General features: G+C 36.8%; 1 protein-coding gene across 1 annotated transcript in view; it reads left to right on the forward strand.

The window, feature by feature from the left end:
* Window positions 1–21,745, forward strand: part of ANXA10 (annexin A10) — a 116,914-nt gene that overhangs the window by 42,161 nt on the left and 53,008 nt on the right. The window contains exon 3 of the mRNA XM_045997667.1: window positions 7,294–7,388. Within this exon, the coding sequence (XP_045853623.1) occupies window positions 7,294–7,388 (95 nt within the window). The remainder of the gene's footprint in view (window positions 1–7,293; window positions 7,389–21,745) is intronic.

The raw sequence follows: 21,745 nt of genomic DNA on the forward strand, positions 1-21,745 counted from the left end.
AATAGTTTTAGTGAGATATAATGGATATCTAACATTGTATAAATTTTAAATGTACAATGCAATGATAGGACAGGGGTGTGTGTGTATACAGTGAAGTTATTAACACAATAAAGCTAGTAACGTCTCTTTACCTGACAAAATGATAATTGTTGTTGTTATTATGGTAAGAATATTTAAGATTTACTCTCTTAGCAACTTTCAAGAATACAACACAGTATTGTTTCAAGAATACAACACAGTGACTATAGTCACCATGCTGTGTATTATTAGATCCCCAAAACTTATTCCTCTTAAAATTGAAAGCTTGTACCTGTTGAGCAGCGTGTCCCCATTTTCCCACCCCTCAGCCTCTACTTGTTTCTATGTTCAGCTGTTTTAAATTCTACATATAAGTGATATCATACAATATTCGCCTTTCTCTGACTCGTTTAACATAACACCCTTCAGATTTGTCCATGTTTTCTCAAATAGCAGGGTTTTCTTCCTTTTTATGACTGAATAATATTCCACTGTATGTATATGTGTGTGAGAGAGAGTCACATTTTCTTTTTTTGTTTTTTTTGAGAGTCACATTTTCTTTATCCATTCATCTGTTGATGGAACTTTAGTGGTTTTCACTACAGTTAATATGGAGGTGCAGATATCTTTATGAGATAATGAATTCATTTCCTTTAGATAAACACCCAGAAGTAGAATTGCTATATCATTCTGTTTTAAATTTTTTGAAAAACTTCCACACTGTTTCCCATTGTGGCTATACCAATTTACATTGCTACCAACGGGAATTCCCCTTTCTTCACATTTCTTGGTTTTTTGATAAAAGTCATTCTAACAGGTATAAAGTGATATTCCATTATAGTTTTGATTTGCTCTTCCCTGGCAATTAGTGATATTGAACACATTTTCATGTACTTATGGGCCATTTGTATGTCTTATTTAGAAAAATGTCTATTCAGGTTCTTCACCAATTTTTAATTCGATTATTTGTTTTCTGCTATTGAGTTGTATGAGATTCTTATGTATTTTAGATATTAATCCCTTATCAGGTATATGGTTTCCAAGCATATTGGAAAGTTTCTCCCTTTCTCCCTTTCTTCCCTTTCTCTCCTTTCTTTTGCTCTTCAGAAGCTTTCTAGTTTGATGCTGTAGTTCCACTTGTTGATTTTTTTTTTTTACTTAGCTCCTATATTTTACTTACAAAAATCAGAAAGCAAAAAAATACTCTAAAGCAAAAGAAAATGAGTAGTTTTAACAATAGTTGTCTTAAGCTGTATAAAAATTCACCAGTCACTCTAAAAGGGAATAACCTTCAGTTATAGTCCTTAGTAGTTCAGTCCAATATCTAATTCCTTACCATTAAAAGCTACTTTCCCAATCTGTGCAGCATTAGAATAACTGTGTTTATTTTGTCTCAATTAACATATGTAATTTCCAAATCATCCATGTGAGATGCTGGACAACTGGAACTATTTTTAACCTACATTCCCAATTCTTGACAAAGCTATATACAAATCAAAGTTAATCTTTTTTGGAACATTCAGTGCTATTTAGAATGGACATTTTTGCTTTGTTCCTGATCTTTGTCCCCTTTAAGTAATGTTCCCTATAGTTTTTGCTGAGAGTTTTCATCTAGAACAGGTGATAGATTTTGTAAAATGCTTTTTCTTCATCTGTTGATACAGTTAACAGTTTCTCGTTTTATTCTATTGATATGATGAATTATGTTAACTGATTTTTCAAATGTTGAGATAAGACTTGCACACCTGAAATAAACACCACTTGGTCATAATGCACGATTCTTTCTATACAGTGTTGAATTCAATTTGCAATTTTTTTGAAGAATTTTTATATCTGTGTTTATGACAGAATGTTTATATCTGTGTTTATATTGGTCTATAGTTTTCCTTTCTTGTTATGCTTTCTCTGATTTTGGTATTAGAATAATAGTAACTTCATAGAGTGATTTAGGAAGTATTCCTTCTGCTTCTATCTTCTGGAAGAGACCATAAACAAACAAAAGAATTATATAATTTTATTCTTTAAAAGTTTGGTAGAGTTCACCAGTGAACCCATCAGGACCAGGTGCTTTCTGTTTTGACAAGTTATTTAATATGTGTTTAACTTTTTAATAGATATAAGCCTATTCATATGTTTATTTCCCTTTGTGTAAGTTTGGATAGATTGTGTTTTTTTGTTTGTTTGTTTGTTTTTCTTTTTTTTATTTGTTTATTTACAGCATAACAGTGTTCATTGTTTTGGCATCACACCCAATGCTCCATGCAGTATGTGCCCTCCCTATTACCCACCACCTGGTTCCTCAACCTCCCACCCCCCCACCCCTTCAAAACCCTCAGGTTGTTTTTCAGAGTCCATAGTCTCTTATGGTTCATCTCCCCTTCCAGTTTCCCTCAACTCTCTCTCCTCTCCATCTCCCCATGTCCTCCATGTTATTTGTTATGCTCCACAAATAAGTGAGACCATATGATACTTGACTCTCTCTGCTTGACTTATTTCGCTCAGCATAATCTCTTCCAGTCCCGTCCATGTTGCTACAAAAGTTGGGTATTCAGCCTTTCTGATGGAGGCATAATACTCCATCCTGTATATGGACCACATCTTCCTTATCCATTCATCCGTTGAAGGGCATCTTGCTTCTTTCCACAGTTTGGTGACCGTAGCCATTGCTGCAATAAACACTGGGGTACAGATGGCCCTTCTTTTCACTACATCTGTATCTTTGGGGTAAATACCCAGCAGTGCAATTGCAGGGTCATAGGGAAGCTCTATTCTTAATTTCTTCAGGAATCTCCACACTGTTCTCCAAAGTGGCTGCACTAACTTGCATTCCCACCAACAGTGTAAGAGGGTTCCCCTTTCTCCACATCCTCTCCAACACACGTTGTTTCCTGTCTTGCTAATTTTGGCCATTCTAACTGGTGTCAGGTGGTATCTCAATGTTGTTTTAATTTGAATCTCCCTGATGGCTAGTGATGATGAACATTTTTTCATGTGTCTGATAGCCATTTGTATGTCTTAGTTGGAAAGTGTCTGTTCATATCTTCTGCCCATTTTTTGATATGATTATCTGTTTTGTGTGTGTTGAGTTTGAGAAGTTCTTTATAGATCCTGGATTAGATTGTGTTTTTGAAAAAATTAATCCATTTCATCTATAGTATCAAATTTATGGGCACAGAGTTGTTCTTAGTATTCTTTTCTTATCCTTTCATATCCATAGTATCTGCAGTAACATTTCATTTCTGATATTAGTAATTGTATCTTCTCTCTCTCTCTCCCTCTCTCTTTTTTTTAGTTAACTTGTCTAGGGACTTATCAATTTTATTGATTTTTTCAAAGAATAAGTTTTTGGGTAAATTGATTTTTCTCTATTAGTTTCTTGTTTTCAGTTGAATTAATTTTCACTCTAATTGTCATTGTTTACTTCTTTCTGCTTACTTCAGACTTACTTTGTTCTTTTATTCTAATTTCCTAAGGTGGAAGTTTATATTAATTTAGGTCTTTCTTTATTTCCCACATATTTATTCAAGGCCAGAAATTTTCCTCTAAGTATTTCATTGCCTCATCTCATAAATTTTAATAGCTTGTATTTTCATTTTCATTTGATTTTTTTTAATTCTCTTGAGCCTTCTTTGACCCATGTATTATTTACAACTGTGTTTTTTAATCCCCGGGAATTTTAGGGTTTTCCAGCTATCTTTCTGTTATTGATTTCTGGTTTAATGACACTCTGGTCTAAGAACATAATTTGTATGGCTTCTATTATTTTAAACTGGTTAAGTGCTGCCTCCTGACAGTGCATGGGAGAAGAATGAGGCACAAACAAGTCAGCTGTAAGAGAATGGGAGCAGGGGATGACAGTCTTTTCTACTCCCGTTCTCTTGCAGCTGACTTGTTTGTGCCTCATTCTTCTCCCATGTGCCGTCAGGAGGTGGCAGTTAAAGTGTATTTTATATGAAGTCTATCTTAGTGTTACATGTAAGCTTGAGAACAATAGATAATCTATATCTATTAATTCAATGTCTATAAAAACTTTGTAGAAAACTACCACAAATAACAAGAATCAACTGTGTACCATAGAAACCTATAATATTGCTATGGTTTGTTATACCAGGCTTTTCTGTTAAACCAAGTAATAAAAATTATCTAGAAATTCTTGTCAATTCAAAAGGATAGGAAAGAAAAACTTCAAATGATTGTAAAGAAGAAATCAAAATTCCTGTTATGTGCAGAATATATAATTTGTATCTAGAAATCTAAGCTAATCAAATAAAAAGTTATTAAAAATTATGAATACAATAATTTTTCTGAATACAAGGTAATTTTATGTTTATAAATTCTTTATAACTTCAATATCATTTATTTAATTTAGCAATTATGTGTTAAGAAACAAAATAAAAACAAAGTAAATGTCAACATAAATGAAAATGAGTATTTTTTAACAAAATTAAGCCTCTTGCCATTTACAAAAACTCCACAAACCTTTACTAACTCTTTTAGAAAAGAAAAACACTGAAATAATTTAGCAGATAGTGACCAAAAGACTTTTTAAAATTGAGCCCTAAATTTAGTTATTTCAATTAAAAGTTCTTAATAAAGTTTTTTTTATTTTTTTAAAGATTTTATTTATTATTTATTTGACAGACAGAGATCACAAGTAGGCAGAAAGGCAGGCAGAGAAAGAGAGGGAAGCAGGCTCCCTGTTGAGCAGAGAGCCCAATGTGGGGCTCGATCCCAGGACCTGGGATCATGACCTGAGCCGAAGGCAGAGGCTTTAACCCACTGAGCCACCCAGGCACCCCAAAAGTTCTTAATAAAGTTTTGAGATCCATATCAAATTAATCTGAAATATCCTGGTAGAATAAATGAGCAAGAATTGCTATGAACACTGAAAAATAGAGATTCAGTCAGAGAAGTAAATTGTAGATAATCTCAACAGAACAACACAAAAAACAGAAGAGTATAATAATTACATAAATGTAAAGACAGTAAAAATGACAATGGATATAACTGAAAGATCTTCTGTTTATTATTAAAAATTTCTTCCCTTTGGAATTCCCACCATGCAGTTAACACTCTCCCATAGAACTAGTTAGTGTCCTTTGAGTCCAGGCCATTAACCAGCTAGCTCCAGGGCAATATGTTGCACTATGCCTCTCACAAACCATAAATCTCAGTGTTTAGAGACAACTCTATGCCTCCCTTCTTCCATTTTACACCTTCAGATCATTCCTCTCACCTATGTAAAACATCCTGCTCTCCCTTTTGTTTTACAGGGCATAGTTATGTATGCATGCAAATCCTGGTGACTAGCCTTCATTCACTGGATATTTCAGTACCTGACTCAGCTTTCCTAAGAACCTAAGAGCATCCAGGATAACTTTAATTTCCAAAAAAATGATCTGCTTAATATCCCAGCCATTCAATTCCTTTTTCTCCTCTTCATTAAATATCTACTTTTGTCGGGGCGCCTGGGTGGCTCAGTGGGTTAAAGCCTCTGCCTTCAGCTCAGGTCATGATCCCAGGATCCTGGGATTGAGATCAGGCTCTCTGCTCAGGGGGGAGCCTGCTTCCTCCTTTCTCTGTCTCTGCCTGCCTCTCTGCCTACTATCTGTCAAATAAGTAAATAAAATCTTTAAAAAAAAAATCTACTTCTGTCAAAGAAAAATTGTACCATACAAAATTAAACAGGCAAGGAAGACTTTATTCAAGACAATTGCAACAGAAATCAAGACTTTACAATAGAGGAAAGAACTCAGTTCCTCTGAAACAAATGGCAAGAGAGTTTTTAAGGACAGAGGGAGGTGGGGGACTAGTTGAAAAGTACTGGAGAATACCAGGAGTTGGGGGTGTTTGTCAATGCGATTAGGACATCTGTGTTTGCTAATTAGTTCTTTTTTTTTTTTTAAAGATTTTATTTATTTATTTGACAGAGAGAGAGATCACAAGCAGGCAGAGAGGCAGGCAGAGAGAGAGGAGGAAGCAGGCTCCCTGTGGAGCAGAGAGCCTGATGCGGGGCTCGATCCCAGGACCCTGAGATCATGACCTGAGCCGAAGGCAGCGGCTTAATCCACTGAGCCACCCAGGCGCCCCTGCTAATTAGTTCTTAAGAAAGTTGGGATCCTACCCTCCCACAGAGACTAGGAGATAAGGATTCTATCTTTCCTGATGATTATATTTCAAAGAGATGGCTCCCAATCTTTGGGGAAAGACATTTCTGGATTGTAAAACTGGCAAGTGATTGGCAGATTTATATCTCAAAAGAGTAAAGAAAAATTTACAATTGCAAGTTTTCCAAAGTAAATGCTCTCAGAAAAGGAGGATCAAAGGCATACAGTCAGAAAAGAAACCTGTCTAAATTTTAGTCAAGTTGAGGGAAATGTTAAGGCCTTCTTGGTCACTCTACTATGACTATAATTAGAGCTAAATTTGTTTAAACTTGTTGCATATTTCAGTGTTATACCAGTACAGTGTGTTGGCATATAAGGAAATAAAGGCCTCATACATCCCAGAATCAGCCTTGGTTATAGGAAAAAGAGTCCACATTCCACACCAACAATAAGAGGTTCACACAGTCCCTCAGAAGGTTACACAGCCCTTGTACTTTCATACTTTCCTTCTCCATTATTCTTCCTTCTTCTGGAGGTTTTGAACTGTAGCTGTTGTTTTTGTCTTAATGTATGTTCATTATAACTTATATCTCCTTAACTGTAAAATAAAAAAGATGTTGTACCCATTTAAATACTAATCAGCTTGAAGGTCAAGGAAGCCTTTTTTGGTAGTTTCGAGAGGTGATTGAAGAAAGACCATATTTTTTATTCTTCTGTACTTTTTAGTTGGATGTTTTTATTTTTTTTTTAAGATTTTTTTTTATTTGACAGAAATCACAGGTAGGCAGAAAGGCAGGCAGAGAGAGAGAAGCAGGCTCCCTACTGAGGAGAGAGCCCAATGCAGGGCTCGATCCCAGGACCCTGAGATCATGACCCGAGCCAAAGGCAGAGGCCCAATCCACTGAGCCATCCAGGCGCCCCTAGTTGGATCTTTTTAAAGGAAAATCTGTAGGCATAGCACCAAAATGAGAGATAGGAGGAAACTAGCCTTCATCAAGTGTTGCTCTGTGATTTCCAAGTTTAGTTAAAATTGCTCACTGCTTTAAAGTACCATCAGGGAAAATGCTTGCATCATAGTTTTTGATCCTTAGATAATGGCTTCTTCCAAACTACAGAGTAGCAACTTTACTAATCTTCATTTAGACAAAGACAAAATGTCTTTGTCCAGGCTGTGACAAAGACATGCTGATCGACATTCTAACTCAACGCTGTAATGCACAAAGGCTGATGATTGCAGAGGCATACCAGAGCATGTATGGCCGGGTAGGGTCTCTTCATCATGACCTGTTTCTAGAGCAAACTCCTGGGAAATCACAACCCTTTCAGAAAACAGATACTGTTATCCTTTTCAGTCTCACAGATTACAAAGATCTCAGACTCTAATGTATGTCAGAAACAGTTCCTATGCCTCTAACATGTTCCAAGGAATATAAGAAAGACGTATCTATGTCTGAGGCATGTTCACACTTACAGTTACTCCATCAGTCCTTTCTCAGAAATCATTCAGCTTCATAAAACGAAAGTTCTGATAGTCTTACACTGCTAGTTGGTCCAATTAGGCTAAAAATGTTGCACTGGAAACACCCCTGTGTCAAGCTTTAGGGAAGGCATAGAAAGGGCTAATGATCACTAGGTCAAAAAAATAAGATCTTTCCTGCAATTCTCCACAGGTCTTCACCTAACTCTCAACCAAAGTGAATTCTGTACTAGCTTTTCTTCTCACAGCATGCTGTTATAGAGACCATTAAAAAAGAATGGCAGTTAAAAATAGTTTAAGGCAATAAAACTATCCATAGTGCTTTAAAGTAATCACATTCTAATTTCAAAGCAAGCACCATTAAAGATTCCTTTCTTTTGTTATGCATTTAAACCACAGATTCAGAACAAAAACTCTTCAGGCCAAAAGGGCCTGAAATAGCAATTACTTTGTCAACTGAGCATTATTGATGAAACACTATCATAAAACTTTCTCTGTAGAGTTAGCTCTTATAAATTCACTCCATCTCTAAACCTCAGTCTTTGAACAGCTATAATACATGAAATAAAGGGTAGTCCTCTGTTACAGAATAAATTAATAATCGAAGATACCACTACTAGTTATATTAGTTGAATTTAGCCGTAGAAGGAAACCAGGTTTTGTTTTGTTTTGTTTTTCAGGTAAACTGCTACCGTGGCTTATGTTCCCATGATAACAGTGCTAGTTTTCTTTTGAAAGAGAGCATAAAAACTATAAAAGTTCTAGCATCACTAATCTAATATTGTCTAATATGCATATTGTTCTAAGAGTGGTGATTTTTCAGTATTTTTAACTCAAAGGTTTGCACACATCTTTGCATTTTATACATCAGGTTAATTTAGATTGAAGGCATTACTTTACTATAGTCTACAAAAGTACACTAAAGCAGATTAAAGCATTAAGAAATGAAGTACTTAAACTTAAGGAATAAAAAATCCATTGAACAATTTATACCCTCAAAGTTCTCAAAGTTTGTTAAACTCTACCTCTGCTGAATAATCCATATTGTGTGGAAGTTTGTCTAATAACACAATCACACCAATGGAAGAGAGCAAGTCATGCTGGCCCCTTTCCTCTAAAATACCTTTGTCATACAATCAGTCTTCAAGCCTTGGATGTTATCTTTCCTCTCACATTTCTCTCTTTTTCCCTCACTTATACCGTCTTGATTCATTTGGTACCCAGACTAATGTGAAACTTGTAACTGGTACCTCCTACCTTCGTGCTTTCCCGTTCTCATCTATCCCCACACTGAAGCCAGAATGATTCCAAATCTAGATCTCTGCTTTCCTCATTCAGTCCTTGAATGTTTATCGTATTTTCGCCTCACAAATATCCACAAGTCCATGGAATAAACCAATACCTTCCCAGCGCATACAAAGCTTACCCTTGTTTCTGTTCTCCATTTTATTCCCTTTCCCTTCTTCACACAGTTCTGAACTACATGTATTTCTACAAATTAATTGTGCCTGCTCCCTTACCTTAATCAGGGTGTTCCATCTACTACCATGTCCTGACTCTTCCCTCCGCAAGCTGCATACCTGCTCATCTTCCCAGACACTGCACACTTCCTCACACCATTAACCCTAAACAGAATGGAATGGACTCGTGCTGCTACTGCATTCTTTATATAACTCCCCCCTCAATACCTAATGACACATTAGTGAGCTTGTTTATATGTGCTTCCCTTACCAGAATTTAAATCCTCAAAAGATGGACTGCATTTCATCCAGAAAGTTTAGCACAAGTATCTATTTAACATGCCAAGATTGCTTAATTATGTTTGTTGAATGACACTGTGAAGGTATAGTTTTGGCTGCTCTTATAAACCTTTTCTGCTGTCACACTCACCCTCTGCCTGGGCTAGGTACTTTCTGCTGGGGTCCCAGAACCCCCTGTGCATACTGCTACCATGGCCTTGACACTCTAGGTTGTATTGGTTTACTTTTTTCTCTTGATGACTAGACTATAATCCCCTAGAAAATCAGGGACCAGATTATTTGCTACTCTCCAGAGTAGCTCTGAGCTCAGTCCAGGGTCTAATATAGAAGACGAATTTCATTACAGAATAAGGGAATCTAAGAAATTATATCTTGTCTATTTACATTTTTGTTTTAAAAAGTGGAGGGGACATCCACTTATATATACTAAAGTATTATCTACTTTATACTTCTGTTATCTTCTGCTATCCTTCCTTTCTGTGGTGAGAGTTTATAGATTTCCTATAAGTTAGTCTGATATTTTTATTTTTTATTAATATGGATAGTTAAGATTTGACAGAATATATTATTTATTTGTTTGTTTGTTTATTTTTGGCTGCTGAGCAAAGTGCAAGTCTAGGCATGCTTCTTAACTACTTATTTCTCGGTATTTTACATTAATGGAGAGCTGCTAAATTTCATCAACTTTTCCTCACCCAAAGCACACTAATCCCTACACTCAAATGAAAAACCTTTTGGAATGCCTCTGACTGACATATTTATCAACATAATTAACAAGGTCATTCCTGATCTTCCTCACCAAACTAAAGTACTTTACTGTAGCCTTGCAGTGAAACCAAGGGAACAATGAAACACCTCTGGGGCTAGGCAGGGAAACTACATATCTGATAAGTTTAGCAATTAGACAATGATTCCTGAATGGGGTTCAAATTCAACCTTGCAGTAATTTATTCTCTCAGTGTTCATCCAAAACAGGGATAATCAGCTCTGAAATATCCTGGCATCTGGAATTCATTAAAATTGTGGTGTTGGTTATATAATTTAGTGCAGAGGTTAAGTTGCCCTGAGTCACACAACGTTAGAACTTGAACCAACGTTATCTGACTCTAAATTATGTCTTTCAAAATTTCTCAATATCTTAACTGAATAAACACCAGATGTAACAAGAGCAGATATCTAGCTATACTGTTAAATCCCTCATATTCTTCAAGACTTTGCTCAATGTCAGCTACTCAGGAGGACCTAATCTGATTGCCCTGTTTAAAACTGTCACCCACCCTAAAGCCTATGCCAACATCCCAGATCCCTTCCCCCTGTTCTTTACTTTTTCCTATAACACTCACTGCCTTCTAACATACTACATAATTTATTTATATATAATTATTATTTATTGTTCACCACCTCTCCCTAACATCAACCCCACAAGGAGAATAATCTTTGCTTTGTTCACTAATGTGTCCAAAGCACTTATGACAGTGGCAGGCACATGGTTTGTGTATCCCCTCAAAATTTAAATGTTGAAGCCCTAATCTCCCAAAGTAACTGTGTTTAAAGATAAGGCATTGAAAGAGACGATTAAAGTTAAATGAGGTGATAAAGGTGGGGCCCTAATTCTATAGGACTGGTGTTCTTAAATGAAGAGAGATATCAGCAGAGTGCATGAACAAAGGAAAGACCATGTGACCAAACAACAAGAAGACAGCCATCTGTAAGCCAAAAAAAGATGCCTCCCAGGATACCAGCCCCACCAGTACCTTGCTCTGGGACTCCCAGACCTCAGACTGTAAGAAAATACATTTCTTTGTTTAAACCACCCAGTATGGTCAGCTATTAGGGCAACCTGAACAGACTAATGCAGCTGATACTCAATACAGAGATGTGGGGAGAAGTTTAGATGGCAGAAGAGTAGGGTACCCTAAGCTTGCATCATCGCTCAAACACAGCTAGTTAAATTTCAAATCATTTTGAAGACCTAAGAAATTGATCTGAGGACTGAGAGAGCAAAACTATACAACTAGAGATAGAAAATCAGCCACATCATGAAAGGCAGGAACAGAGGAGAGTTGATTAGGGGGAGAAAAGAATCATAGGTGTTGTGAAGGGGAGGGGGCCCTGATCACAGAGGAGAGAGAAAGAAAGAGCGCACAGGGGATTGCACAAGAAAAATTCTTCCCCAAAACCATTGACTGGAAAAAGGAGACTGGCTATCTACCACAAGTTTTCCTAAACAGTGGAACACAAAGTCTGAAGTTTTGGTGGTCCACCTCATCTCCAGAGTCATGCCTGATGGGGTTGGCTGTGCTCTGGTGGGAAAGGAATGTGGAGACCTGGGAGTGGGCAGCATGGTCAGAGGATAACCTGGGCCACAGAGGGAGAAACAGTTTCCCTGCTTGGAGTGCATTTGGGAGTGGTGGCACAGCCTCTCTAGGGACAAAAACACTGGTGGTGCCAACATGCTGCCCTGTTCCCTAGCATAGGAACAAAAACACCAGCTGGGACAACAAACCCTGGTGCCAGCTTTTTTGGCTTCACTTTACCATAAACTTAGAATGGTTGAGGGCTGCCTAGGTGGCTCAGTTGGTTACGCACCCGCCTTTGGCTTACGTAGTGATCCCAGGGTCTTGGGATTGAGCCCCACCTCAGGCTCCCTGATTATTGGGGATTCTGTTTCTCCCTCTCCTCTGCCCCTTCCCCCCATTCATGGACTCATGCTCTCTCTCTCAAATAAGTAAATAAAATATTAAAAAAACAAAACACAAAAACTTTGACAGTTGCATGGTTGCACAACTGAGTTCTGGGACAAACTGACACCAGCTACAGTGGAGCAAGACCTTCCCCCCAGGGGATCAGCATGGGTCCCTACTCCACAGATCTCTAAAATTTGGAGTTGTGAAACTCAGCTGTGTGCCCGAGATAAACACAGAAGTACTGTGCAGCCTGGCAGGTAGCTAGACAGCTCCGATGCAGGCAGGGTGAAGGCAGGGGTCTGACAGAAGCCAGAGACACAAGAGAGGTACTTGTTTGATTTTCTGTGAGGGCATTCTGAAGAATAGCAGATGCAAACTCCCTGCTCTGTGGACAACAGAGCTAGAGACTGGCACCATTATTTCCCAACATTTCCCCCCAACTGACTGACTTCAGTGAGCAAAACAGTGCCACCCAGTGGAGGCTGGAGTCATTTACATCAGCCCCACCCACCCGCACCCTCCAGGTATATCTCCACAGGGAAAGTCCACCTGAGAATCAGCACAACATGACCCACCCCCAGAAGAGCAGCACAAACTTCTTGCAAGCACCAAGTCTACTGATCATAGAGTGCTGCAAAAGTTCAACCCTAGGGAAAATAGAATCTAGCTGTCTTTTTTTGGTGGGGAGCAGGGAGGAATGGGATCTAAGTTTTTTTAACAAGCAGACCAAAACACACCTAGGATCTAGCTTTTCTTTTCCTTTTCTTTCTTTCTTTTCTTTCTTTCTTTCTTTCTTTCTTTTTACCTCTTAATACAGCTATCACTCATAGAAGCCAGTATAAAACAGGCTTTCCTAATAATCTCACACATACACACACACACACACACACACACACAAAACAGTGACCCAAACAAAATGACAAGATGGAAGAATTCACCCCAAAAGAAAGAACAGGAAGTTATTGGCCAGGGATTTAACCAATACAGATACAAGTAAGATGTCTGAACCCGAATTTAAAACAATAATTATAAGAATACTAGCTGGGCTTGAAAAAAGCAAAAAAGACCCTAGAGAATCCCTTATTAAAAAGATAAGAGAACTAAAAACTAGTCAGGTCAAAATAAATATTATAACTGAGATGCAAAACTGAATGGATGCAATGATGAGAATGGACAAAGCAGAGGAATGAATCAGTTATAAAATTATGAAAAATAATGAAGCTGAAAAAAAGAGGAAAGGAAGGTATTGGATCACATATCTAGACTTAGGGAACTCAGTGACTCTTTAGAGCACAATAACATTTATATCAAAGGAGTTCCAGAAAAAGAAAAGACAAGGGAGCATCAGGTTAGCTTATAGCTGATACAGTTTATAGTTCAGCATATATCTGAAAACATCCCTAATCTTGAGAAGGAAACAGACATTGAAATCCAAGAAGCATGGAGAACTCCCATTAAATTAAAAAAAAAAAAAAGCCAGGCATCATCAAGACATATTATAATCAAATTCACAAAATTCACAAACAAGGAAAATCCTGGAAGCAGCAAGGGGGAAAAGCCCTTAATCTACAATGGAAGACAAATTAGGTTTGCAGTAGATCTGTCCAAAGAAACTTGGCGGGCCAGAAGAGAGTGACATAATATATTCAATGTGCTGAATGGGAAAAATATGCAGCCAAGAATACTTTATACAGCAAGGCTGTCATTCAGAATAGAGGGGGAGATAAATAGTTTTCTACACCAACAAAAACTAACGGAGTTCATGACCACTAAACCAGCTCTGCAAGAAATATTAAAGAAGGCTCTTTGAGTTCCGGGGGGAGGGGAGAGACCAAAAGCAACAAAGACTACAAAGGAAGAGAGAACAACACCAGAAACACCAACTTTACAGTTAACACAATGGCACTACATTCATATCTTTCAATAATCACTCTGAATGTAAATGGACTAAATGCTCCACTCAAAAGACATAGAGTATCAGAATGGATTAAAAAAAAAAAAAAAACCAAGACCCATCTATATTCTGTCTAGAAGAGACACTGTATCATGATTAAGGGGGGGGTATCTATCAAGGAGATCTAACAATTATAAATACTTATACCCCTAATTTGGGAGTACCCAAATATATAAATCAATTAATAACAAACAAAAAAACTCATTTAAAAAATATGATAATATTAGGGTACTTTAACACCCCATTTACAGCAATGGACGGATCATCTAAGCAGAAAATCAACAAAGAAATATGGCTTTGGATGACACACTGAACCATATGAACTTAAGAGATCTATTTAGAACATTTCATCCTAAAGCAGCAGAATATATTTTTTTTTTGAGTGCACATGGAACATTCCCCAGAATAGATCGCATACTGGGTCACAAATCAGTCCTCGACAATCCCTCAAGAAGACTGAGATCATACCATGCATATTTTCAGACCATAATGCTATGGAACTTGAAGTAAATCACAAGAAAAATTTTGGAAGGACCAAAAAAAACATGGAGGTTAAAGAATATCCTACTGAGGAATGAATAGGTTAACCAGGATATGAAAAGCAAAATTTAAAAATACATTGATGCAAATGAAAATGAAAGTACCACAGTCCAAAACCTCTGGAATACTGCAAAGGCAGCTGTAAGAGGGAAATGTATTGTAATACAGGCCTACTTCAAGAAGCAAGAAAGGTCTCAAATACACAACCTGACCTTATTCCTTTAGGAGCTAGTAAAGGAACAGCAAGTAAAGCCTAAAGCCAGCAGAAGACAGGAAATAATAAAGATTAGAAAGAAAGAAATATATAGAAACAAACCAACAAAAATAGTAGAACAGATCAATGAAACTAAGAGCTGATTCTTTGAAAGAATTAATGAAATTGATGAACCCCTAGCCAGATTTATCAAAAGGAAGAGAGAAAGGAGTCAAATAAATAAAATCACGAATGAAAGAGGAGAGATCACAACCAACACCACAGAAATACAAACAATTACAAGAGAATATTATGAAAAATTATATGCCAACAGACTAGGCAATCTGGAAAAAACAGACAATTTCCTAGAAACATACAAACTACCAAAACTGAAATAGGAAGACATGGAAAACCTGAACAGACATATAATCAGCAAAGAAATTGAATCAGTAATAAAAATCTACCAACAAACAAAAGTCCAAGGCCAGATGTTTTCCCAGGGAAATTCCAACACTTAAAAAAGAGTTAAAAAACTTAAAAAAATGTTCCAAAAAACTGAAATGGAAGAAAAACTTCCAAACTCAATCTATGAGGCCAGCATTACCTTGATTTCAAAACCTGATAAAGAGCCCAGTAAAAAAAGACCAATTAAAGACCAATATTCTTGATGAACATGGATGCAAAAATTCTCAATAAGACACTAGCGAGTCAAATCCAACAGTACACTAAAAGGATTATTCACCACGACCAAGTGGAATTGATTCCTGGGCTGCAAGGGTAGTTCAATATTCACAAGTCAATCAATGTGATATACAACATTAATAAAAGAAAAGTTAAGAACCATATGATCCTTCAATAGATAAAGAAATAGCATTTGAAAAAATACAGCATCCTTTCTCGATAAAAATCCTCAACAAAGTCGGTATAGATGGACTATACTTCAACATCATAAAAGCCATATCAAAAAAAACCCAGAGCTAATATTATCTTCAATGGGGAAAAACTGAGATCTTTTCCTCTATGGTCAGCAACTAAAGAGGGATCTCCACTCTCACCATTACTATTTAACATAATACTGGAAGTCCTAGCCTTAGCAATTAGACAACACAAAGAAATAAAAGGCATCCAAATCATGAGGAAGAAGTCAAACTTTTGCTACTTATAGATGACATGATACTCTCTATAGAAAACCCAGAAGACTCTACCAAAAAATTGTTAGAACTAATACATAAATATGACAAATTCACAGGATATAAAATCAATGTACAGGTACCTGTTGCATTTCTATACACCAATAATGAAGCAGCAGAAAAAGAAATCAAGGAATCAATCCCATTTACAATTACACTAAAAACAATATAACTATAAATAAACCTAACTAAAGAGGTAAAAGATCTATATCCTGAAAACTATAAAAACACTTATGAAAAAAATTGAGGAAGACACAAAGAAATGGGAAAACATTCCATGTTCATGGATTGAAAGAATAAACATTGTAAAATGTCTGTATTACCCAAACAACCTATACGTTTAATGCAAGCCCTATCAAAATACCAACAGCATTTTTCACAGAGCTAGAACAAAAAATCCTAAAATCTATATGGAACCAAAAAGACACTAAATAGTCAAAACAATCCTGAAAAAGAAAACCAAAGCTGGATGCATCAAAATTCCCAGACCTTAAGTTATAGACTATAAAACTGTAGGGATCAAGACAGGTATGGTACTGGCACAAAAACAGACACATGGATCAATGGAACATAGTAGAAAATCCAGAAATGGACCTATAACTCTATGGTCAACTAATCTTTGACAAAGCAGGAAAGAATATACAATGGAAAAAATATAGTCTCCTTAACAAATGGTGCTGGGAAACTGGACAGCAAAAGGCAGAAGAATGAAACTGGACCACTTTCTTACACCATACACAAAAATAAATTCAAAATGGATAAGAGACATAAATGTGAGAGAGGGAAACCATCAAAATACTAGGAGAACACAGGCAGCAAACTCTCTGACCTTGGCCATAGTAGCTTCTTACTAGACACATCATTGGAGGCAAGGAAAACAAACACAAAGATAACTATTGAGACTTAGTGAAGATAAAAAGCCTCTGCACAGTGAAGGAAACAATCAACAAAGCTAAAAGACAGTCTATGGAATGGGAGAAGATATTTGAAAACAATATCTAATAAAGTGTTAGTATCCAAAATCTATAAAGAACTTATCAAACTCAACACCCAAAATATGAATAATCCAATTAAGAAATGGACAGAAGACATGAATAAACACTTTTCCAAAGAAGACATCCAGATGACTAACAGACACATGAAAAGATGCTCAACATCACTCATCATCTGGGAAATATAAATCAAAACCAAGATGAGATCCCACTTCACACATGTCAGAATGGCTAAAATTGACAACACAAGAAACAAAAAATGTTGTTAAGGATGCAGAGAAAGAGGAGTCAGTCCTCTCATACTTTTGGTGGAAATGCAAACTAGTTCTGTCACTATGGAAAAAAGTTTGGAGGTTTCTCAAAGAGTTAAAAAATAGAGCTCCCCTATCACCCAGCAATTGCACTACTAGGTATTTACCCAAAGGATACAAAAATGCGTATTCAAAGGAGTACATGTGTCCTGATGTTCATAGAGGCATTATTGACAATAGCCAAACTGTGGAAAGAGCTTAAGGATCCATTGGATAAATAGATATTGGATTAATGGATAAAGTAGAAGTGGTATATATACACAAAGGACTATTACTCAGCCGTCAAAAAGACTGGAATCTTGCCATTTGCAATAATATGGATGGAGCTAGAGTGTGTTATGCTAAGCAAAATAAGTCAGTCAGAGAAAGAAAATGCCATATGATTTCACTCATATGAGATAAACAAAAGAGAAGGGGAAAAAAGAAAGAAAGAGGGAAGGAAACCATAAGAGACTCATACCCCTAGTGAACAAATTGAGGGCTGATGAAGGATGGGTATCAAGGAGGGTACTTGTTATGATGAGCATTGGGAGCTAAATATAAGTAATGAATTACTAAATTCTACTCCTGAAACCAATATTACACTGTATGTCAACTAATTAGAATTTAAATAAAATTTGGGGGAAAGAAAAACAGAGATATGAATGTGTGAAGAGTTCCAGTTCACTCTTCAGACCCATCTTGTTCTCATAATACTTTTTTTTTCCTATTATGTCTCAGTTTCATGGTTAAAAATATTGGCCTTGAGCTATCAACATACTTAGGAAGTAGCTGGCTAGAAAATTACCTGAGCTACTTACGAGTAGCATTATGATGTCACTAGCACCAGTAATAGGTGTGACATCTTTTCATCTATCCTCACTTTTACTTTAGAAGTGAGGGGTGGATATAGTTTTAGCCTCAAAAGTTAAAATTCATTATACAATTTATCACAGATCAATTAAGCATGAAATAAGTAGTTTAAAATGGTACAATTACCTTATCTTTCAAATAAATAATCGATTAGATATACTCCTTTTGGTGAACCTTTACTACCGGGAAAATAATTTATAATTTTAAGAAAATTTTCTATAGAATCAATCAAAATTTTATAAGTTTAGAAAAACCTCTGTATATGCTTATTACAGCCTGAGCAATTACTTATCTTTAAAATAACATACAATGTCTGCCAGAGAGGTATGGAGGAACAGGGAACTGGAGGGAGGAAAGGAGGGAAGAAGGAAGAGAGGGAAGTAAGAAGAACGGAAAAAGAAAATTAGATACTCCTAAAACCAGGCCTAATTAGTCTTCAAAACACTCTCTAAAACAGTTCTGTAAATTTATACTCCCACCTGCAATAAATATATAATGGTTCCCATTTCCCTTAAATCTTCATAAAATTTCTGAAGTTGTGACCAATTTTATAGATATAAATGGGATCTCATTATGGTTTTAACTTGCATTTTTCCCTGATAAAATGTAATGTTGAGCATCTTTTCATGTTTTTTTAACCTCTTGGTTTCTTCCTTTTTGAAATTAACTCTATATTGTCTTATTTTCCTTTCAGTAGCTTGCCATTTATTGATTTGTATTTATTTACATAATTTGGATATCAGTTATTTCTTGTGTATGTAGAATATAAATATTTATATTAATTATAATTATAATTAGTTATAATTATAATTAATCCAAATATATGGATTAATTCAAATTATGTTGTTGTACAATCTTCTGTCAAAAACTGTGAAAGGTAATGAGCCTTTGACATACAAGACAGCAAGCTAACCAGCCAAGATAATCATAGATATTGTTAGAAGACAGGAGACTCCTGAGCCAAAGACAAAATACAGTTTATCATTCACAGTCATAGTGGTTGCCAAAATGTCAGAATTTTTGCCCCAGTTCCCTGAGCCTCAATCCCAAAAGTCAAGGCAAAAATGACCAAATAACACCTGCACATGCAGTGGGTTCTACTGCAGACGAGAAACCATGAGATTAGAAACTTCAGCCAGAATCGATGGCTGCCCATCACTCATCTCTGTTTTATGATGCTAATTACTATGTAAACATACTTGGAAAGCTAGTCTAGAACAAAGGCTGTCAGTGCCTCACTCTGTGTAACATTCAGAAACATGAGATCTACAGAAAATTGTCTTCCAACAACATCACCTCTCGTTTCATTTCATTACATTCCATTTTCACTATTGGCTTTTTTTTCCTATGAGCACACCAGTCCCCAGGCCACTCCTATCATTCTGACTAACAAAGGCTAAGACTAAATCCATCAATTTGTCTCATACAGTATTTAATTATCAAAGAATTAAAGCAGCAGGGGTGGTCAATTGGCAGTATTGATTCTAACAATGCCCCCACAGGGACCTGGACCCAATGAACTCAACTAATCCCATAAATCATTAAGCCTATCTTAAGAAACTGAGTGGCTTATTCTGAAGTTTTAGTAATGACCTTTCTACTTGGTTTGAAGTTTTCATCTAGATACAGCAAGATGTATTAGTGATGGCAGAGACTTCAACTTTGCCCACAAGGAGGAAGTCTAGAACAAGTCTATCATCCATAACAGCCTAAGTCTAGAACAAGTCTATCATCTTCAACAGCCTGAGTTGAAGTTGTCCTAAATGCCTTCTAGATCCAAAGTGTCGTGATTAGGTATTCCTTCCCCAGGTGCCAAGGCTGTTGTTCTTGTCCCACCATTAGAATATTGTCACGTTTCTAGTAGTTGTAACTTCATCATTTTTCTTCTTTTTTCCAACTCACACCCAAAACTTTCTTTTGGAAGGCTCAGATGCAGGAGGAACAAACGTATTTTTATAAAACTTCAAAAAAGCCATTATGTCACACAAGCAGTGTACTCAACTAAATAGTCATTACCCTTATATCTAGGACCATGAAAGTCCAGAGGTACTCTGGTGGCTTAACCAGAATTGTTTGAAATCCTGAGCCCACCTTTCCTTAGACTGCCACCCACAGAGTAGACCAACAAGTACACCCTGAGGCTGACAATGTTAGGAGAAGGAAAAGAATCATCATGACCAGGAATAGTCAGGATAGAATCCCAAATTTTCAAAATAGGTCTACATAGTTAGAGGAAAACTCCTGTTTCTCTCTACACCACTCAACACTTCACTTCTGACACCTAATGTATGGATTATTTTCCTCAAACTAAATAATTCTCCTACTACTACCCAGAGTTACCACAAATCCTACAGATTAAAGGCTGTCTCCCAAAATTTTCTCTCACTTCAGACATCCTAGATTGTCACCTGTACTTCTGACTAACTGGCTGTAAACTGGCGGCTCCCACATCTTCCTCCTTGAGTTTGATAATTTGCTAGGATGGCTCACAGAACTCAGGAAAGTGCTGTACTTATGATTCTTAGTTTATTATAAAGGATATAACTCAGGAACAGAAAAATGGCTGAGATGTGCAGAACAAGGCATGTGGGATAGGATGATGGATTTTCATGCCTTCTCTGGGCATGTCACTCTCCCAGAACATTGATGTGTCCACCAACCTGAAAGCACTTAAAACCTCTGTTGTTAGAGTTCTTATAGCGGCTTCATTATATAACCACAATTGATTGAATTACTGGTCATTGGTGAATAAGCCAGTCTCCAGCCCTTCTCTCTTCCCTACAGATCAATAGGGCTGAGGATTCCAATCCAATCCTCTAGCAATCAGCCGCTTTCCTCAAGATCACCTCATTAGCATCAACTCAGATGTGACTGAAAAGGGGTTATTATGAATAGCAAAAGATTATCCTCTCACTCCTATCAAAAAAAAGGACAAGGTTTTAGTAGCTCTGTGCCAGACATGGGGGTTGGAGCTCAAATATATATATATTTTTTATTATATCACAATAATTGTCTCCCACACTTCATTATGATTATCCAGGAGGGAAAACTGCATTCAGTGACCAACTGCCCTTCTAAACTGTGTATATCAGAAGGAGGTAGAAGACAGAGTCAGAAATTTTATTCAGTCAATCAATTATCACCAATATCAGAAGCCTATGGATGGTAGAGACTATGGAAGTTCAATCAAATCACTTAACTATCAGTCTATTGTTGAGTGACTTTTGTAATATGCACTGAACCATGGTGAGACTGCAAATTGTCTGGAAAGTCAAACACATGACACAGATTAGATTCAAGGACCAAGCAGTGCTATAACTTGAAAAAGTGTTAACAATTTCCAGGACTTCTAGTAACCTCAAGAGGGGATCAAGTCTGATGCATTCCATTTGCCAAGGCTGTGCAGGCCTTGGCATGCCCTCTTGTGCATGCCCTCTGAATGATGATTTCCCTCGCAATGAGCAAGGCAAGTCAACTCACAAAGCTGGGCAAGAAATGCTAACCTTGGCCTCAGACACATAAAACACTTCACTACATGTTCAGTTTATGATGGTATATGTGTTGTGATGTCCAGTGTGATGATGGATCCATTATGCTGTAGCAACAGTATAATCTGGGCAAATGCAGGCTTGAGCAGTAGCTGGATTCTAGTTGGTCTCATCAG

This window comes from Meles meles, chromosome 2 (genome assembly GCF_922984935.1).
Source record: "Meles meles chromosome 2, mMelMel3.1 paternal haplotype, whole genome shotgun sequence".
In the NCBI taxonomy this organism is placed as follows: domain Eukaryota; kingdom Metazoa; phylum Chordata; class Mammalia; order Carnivora; family Mustelidae; genus Meles; species Meles meles.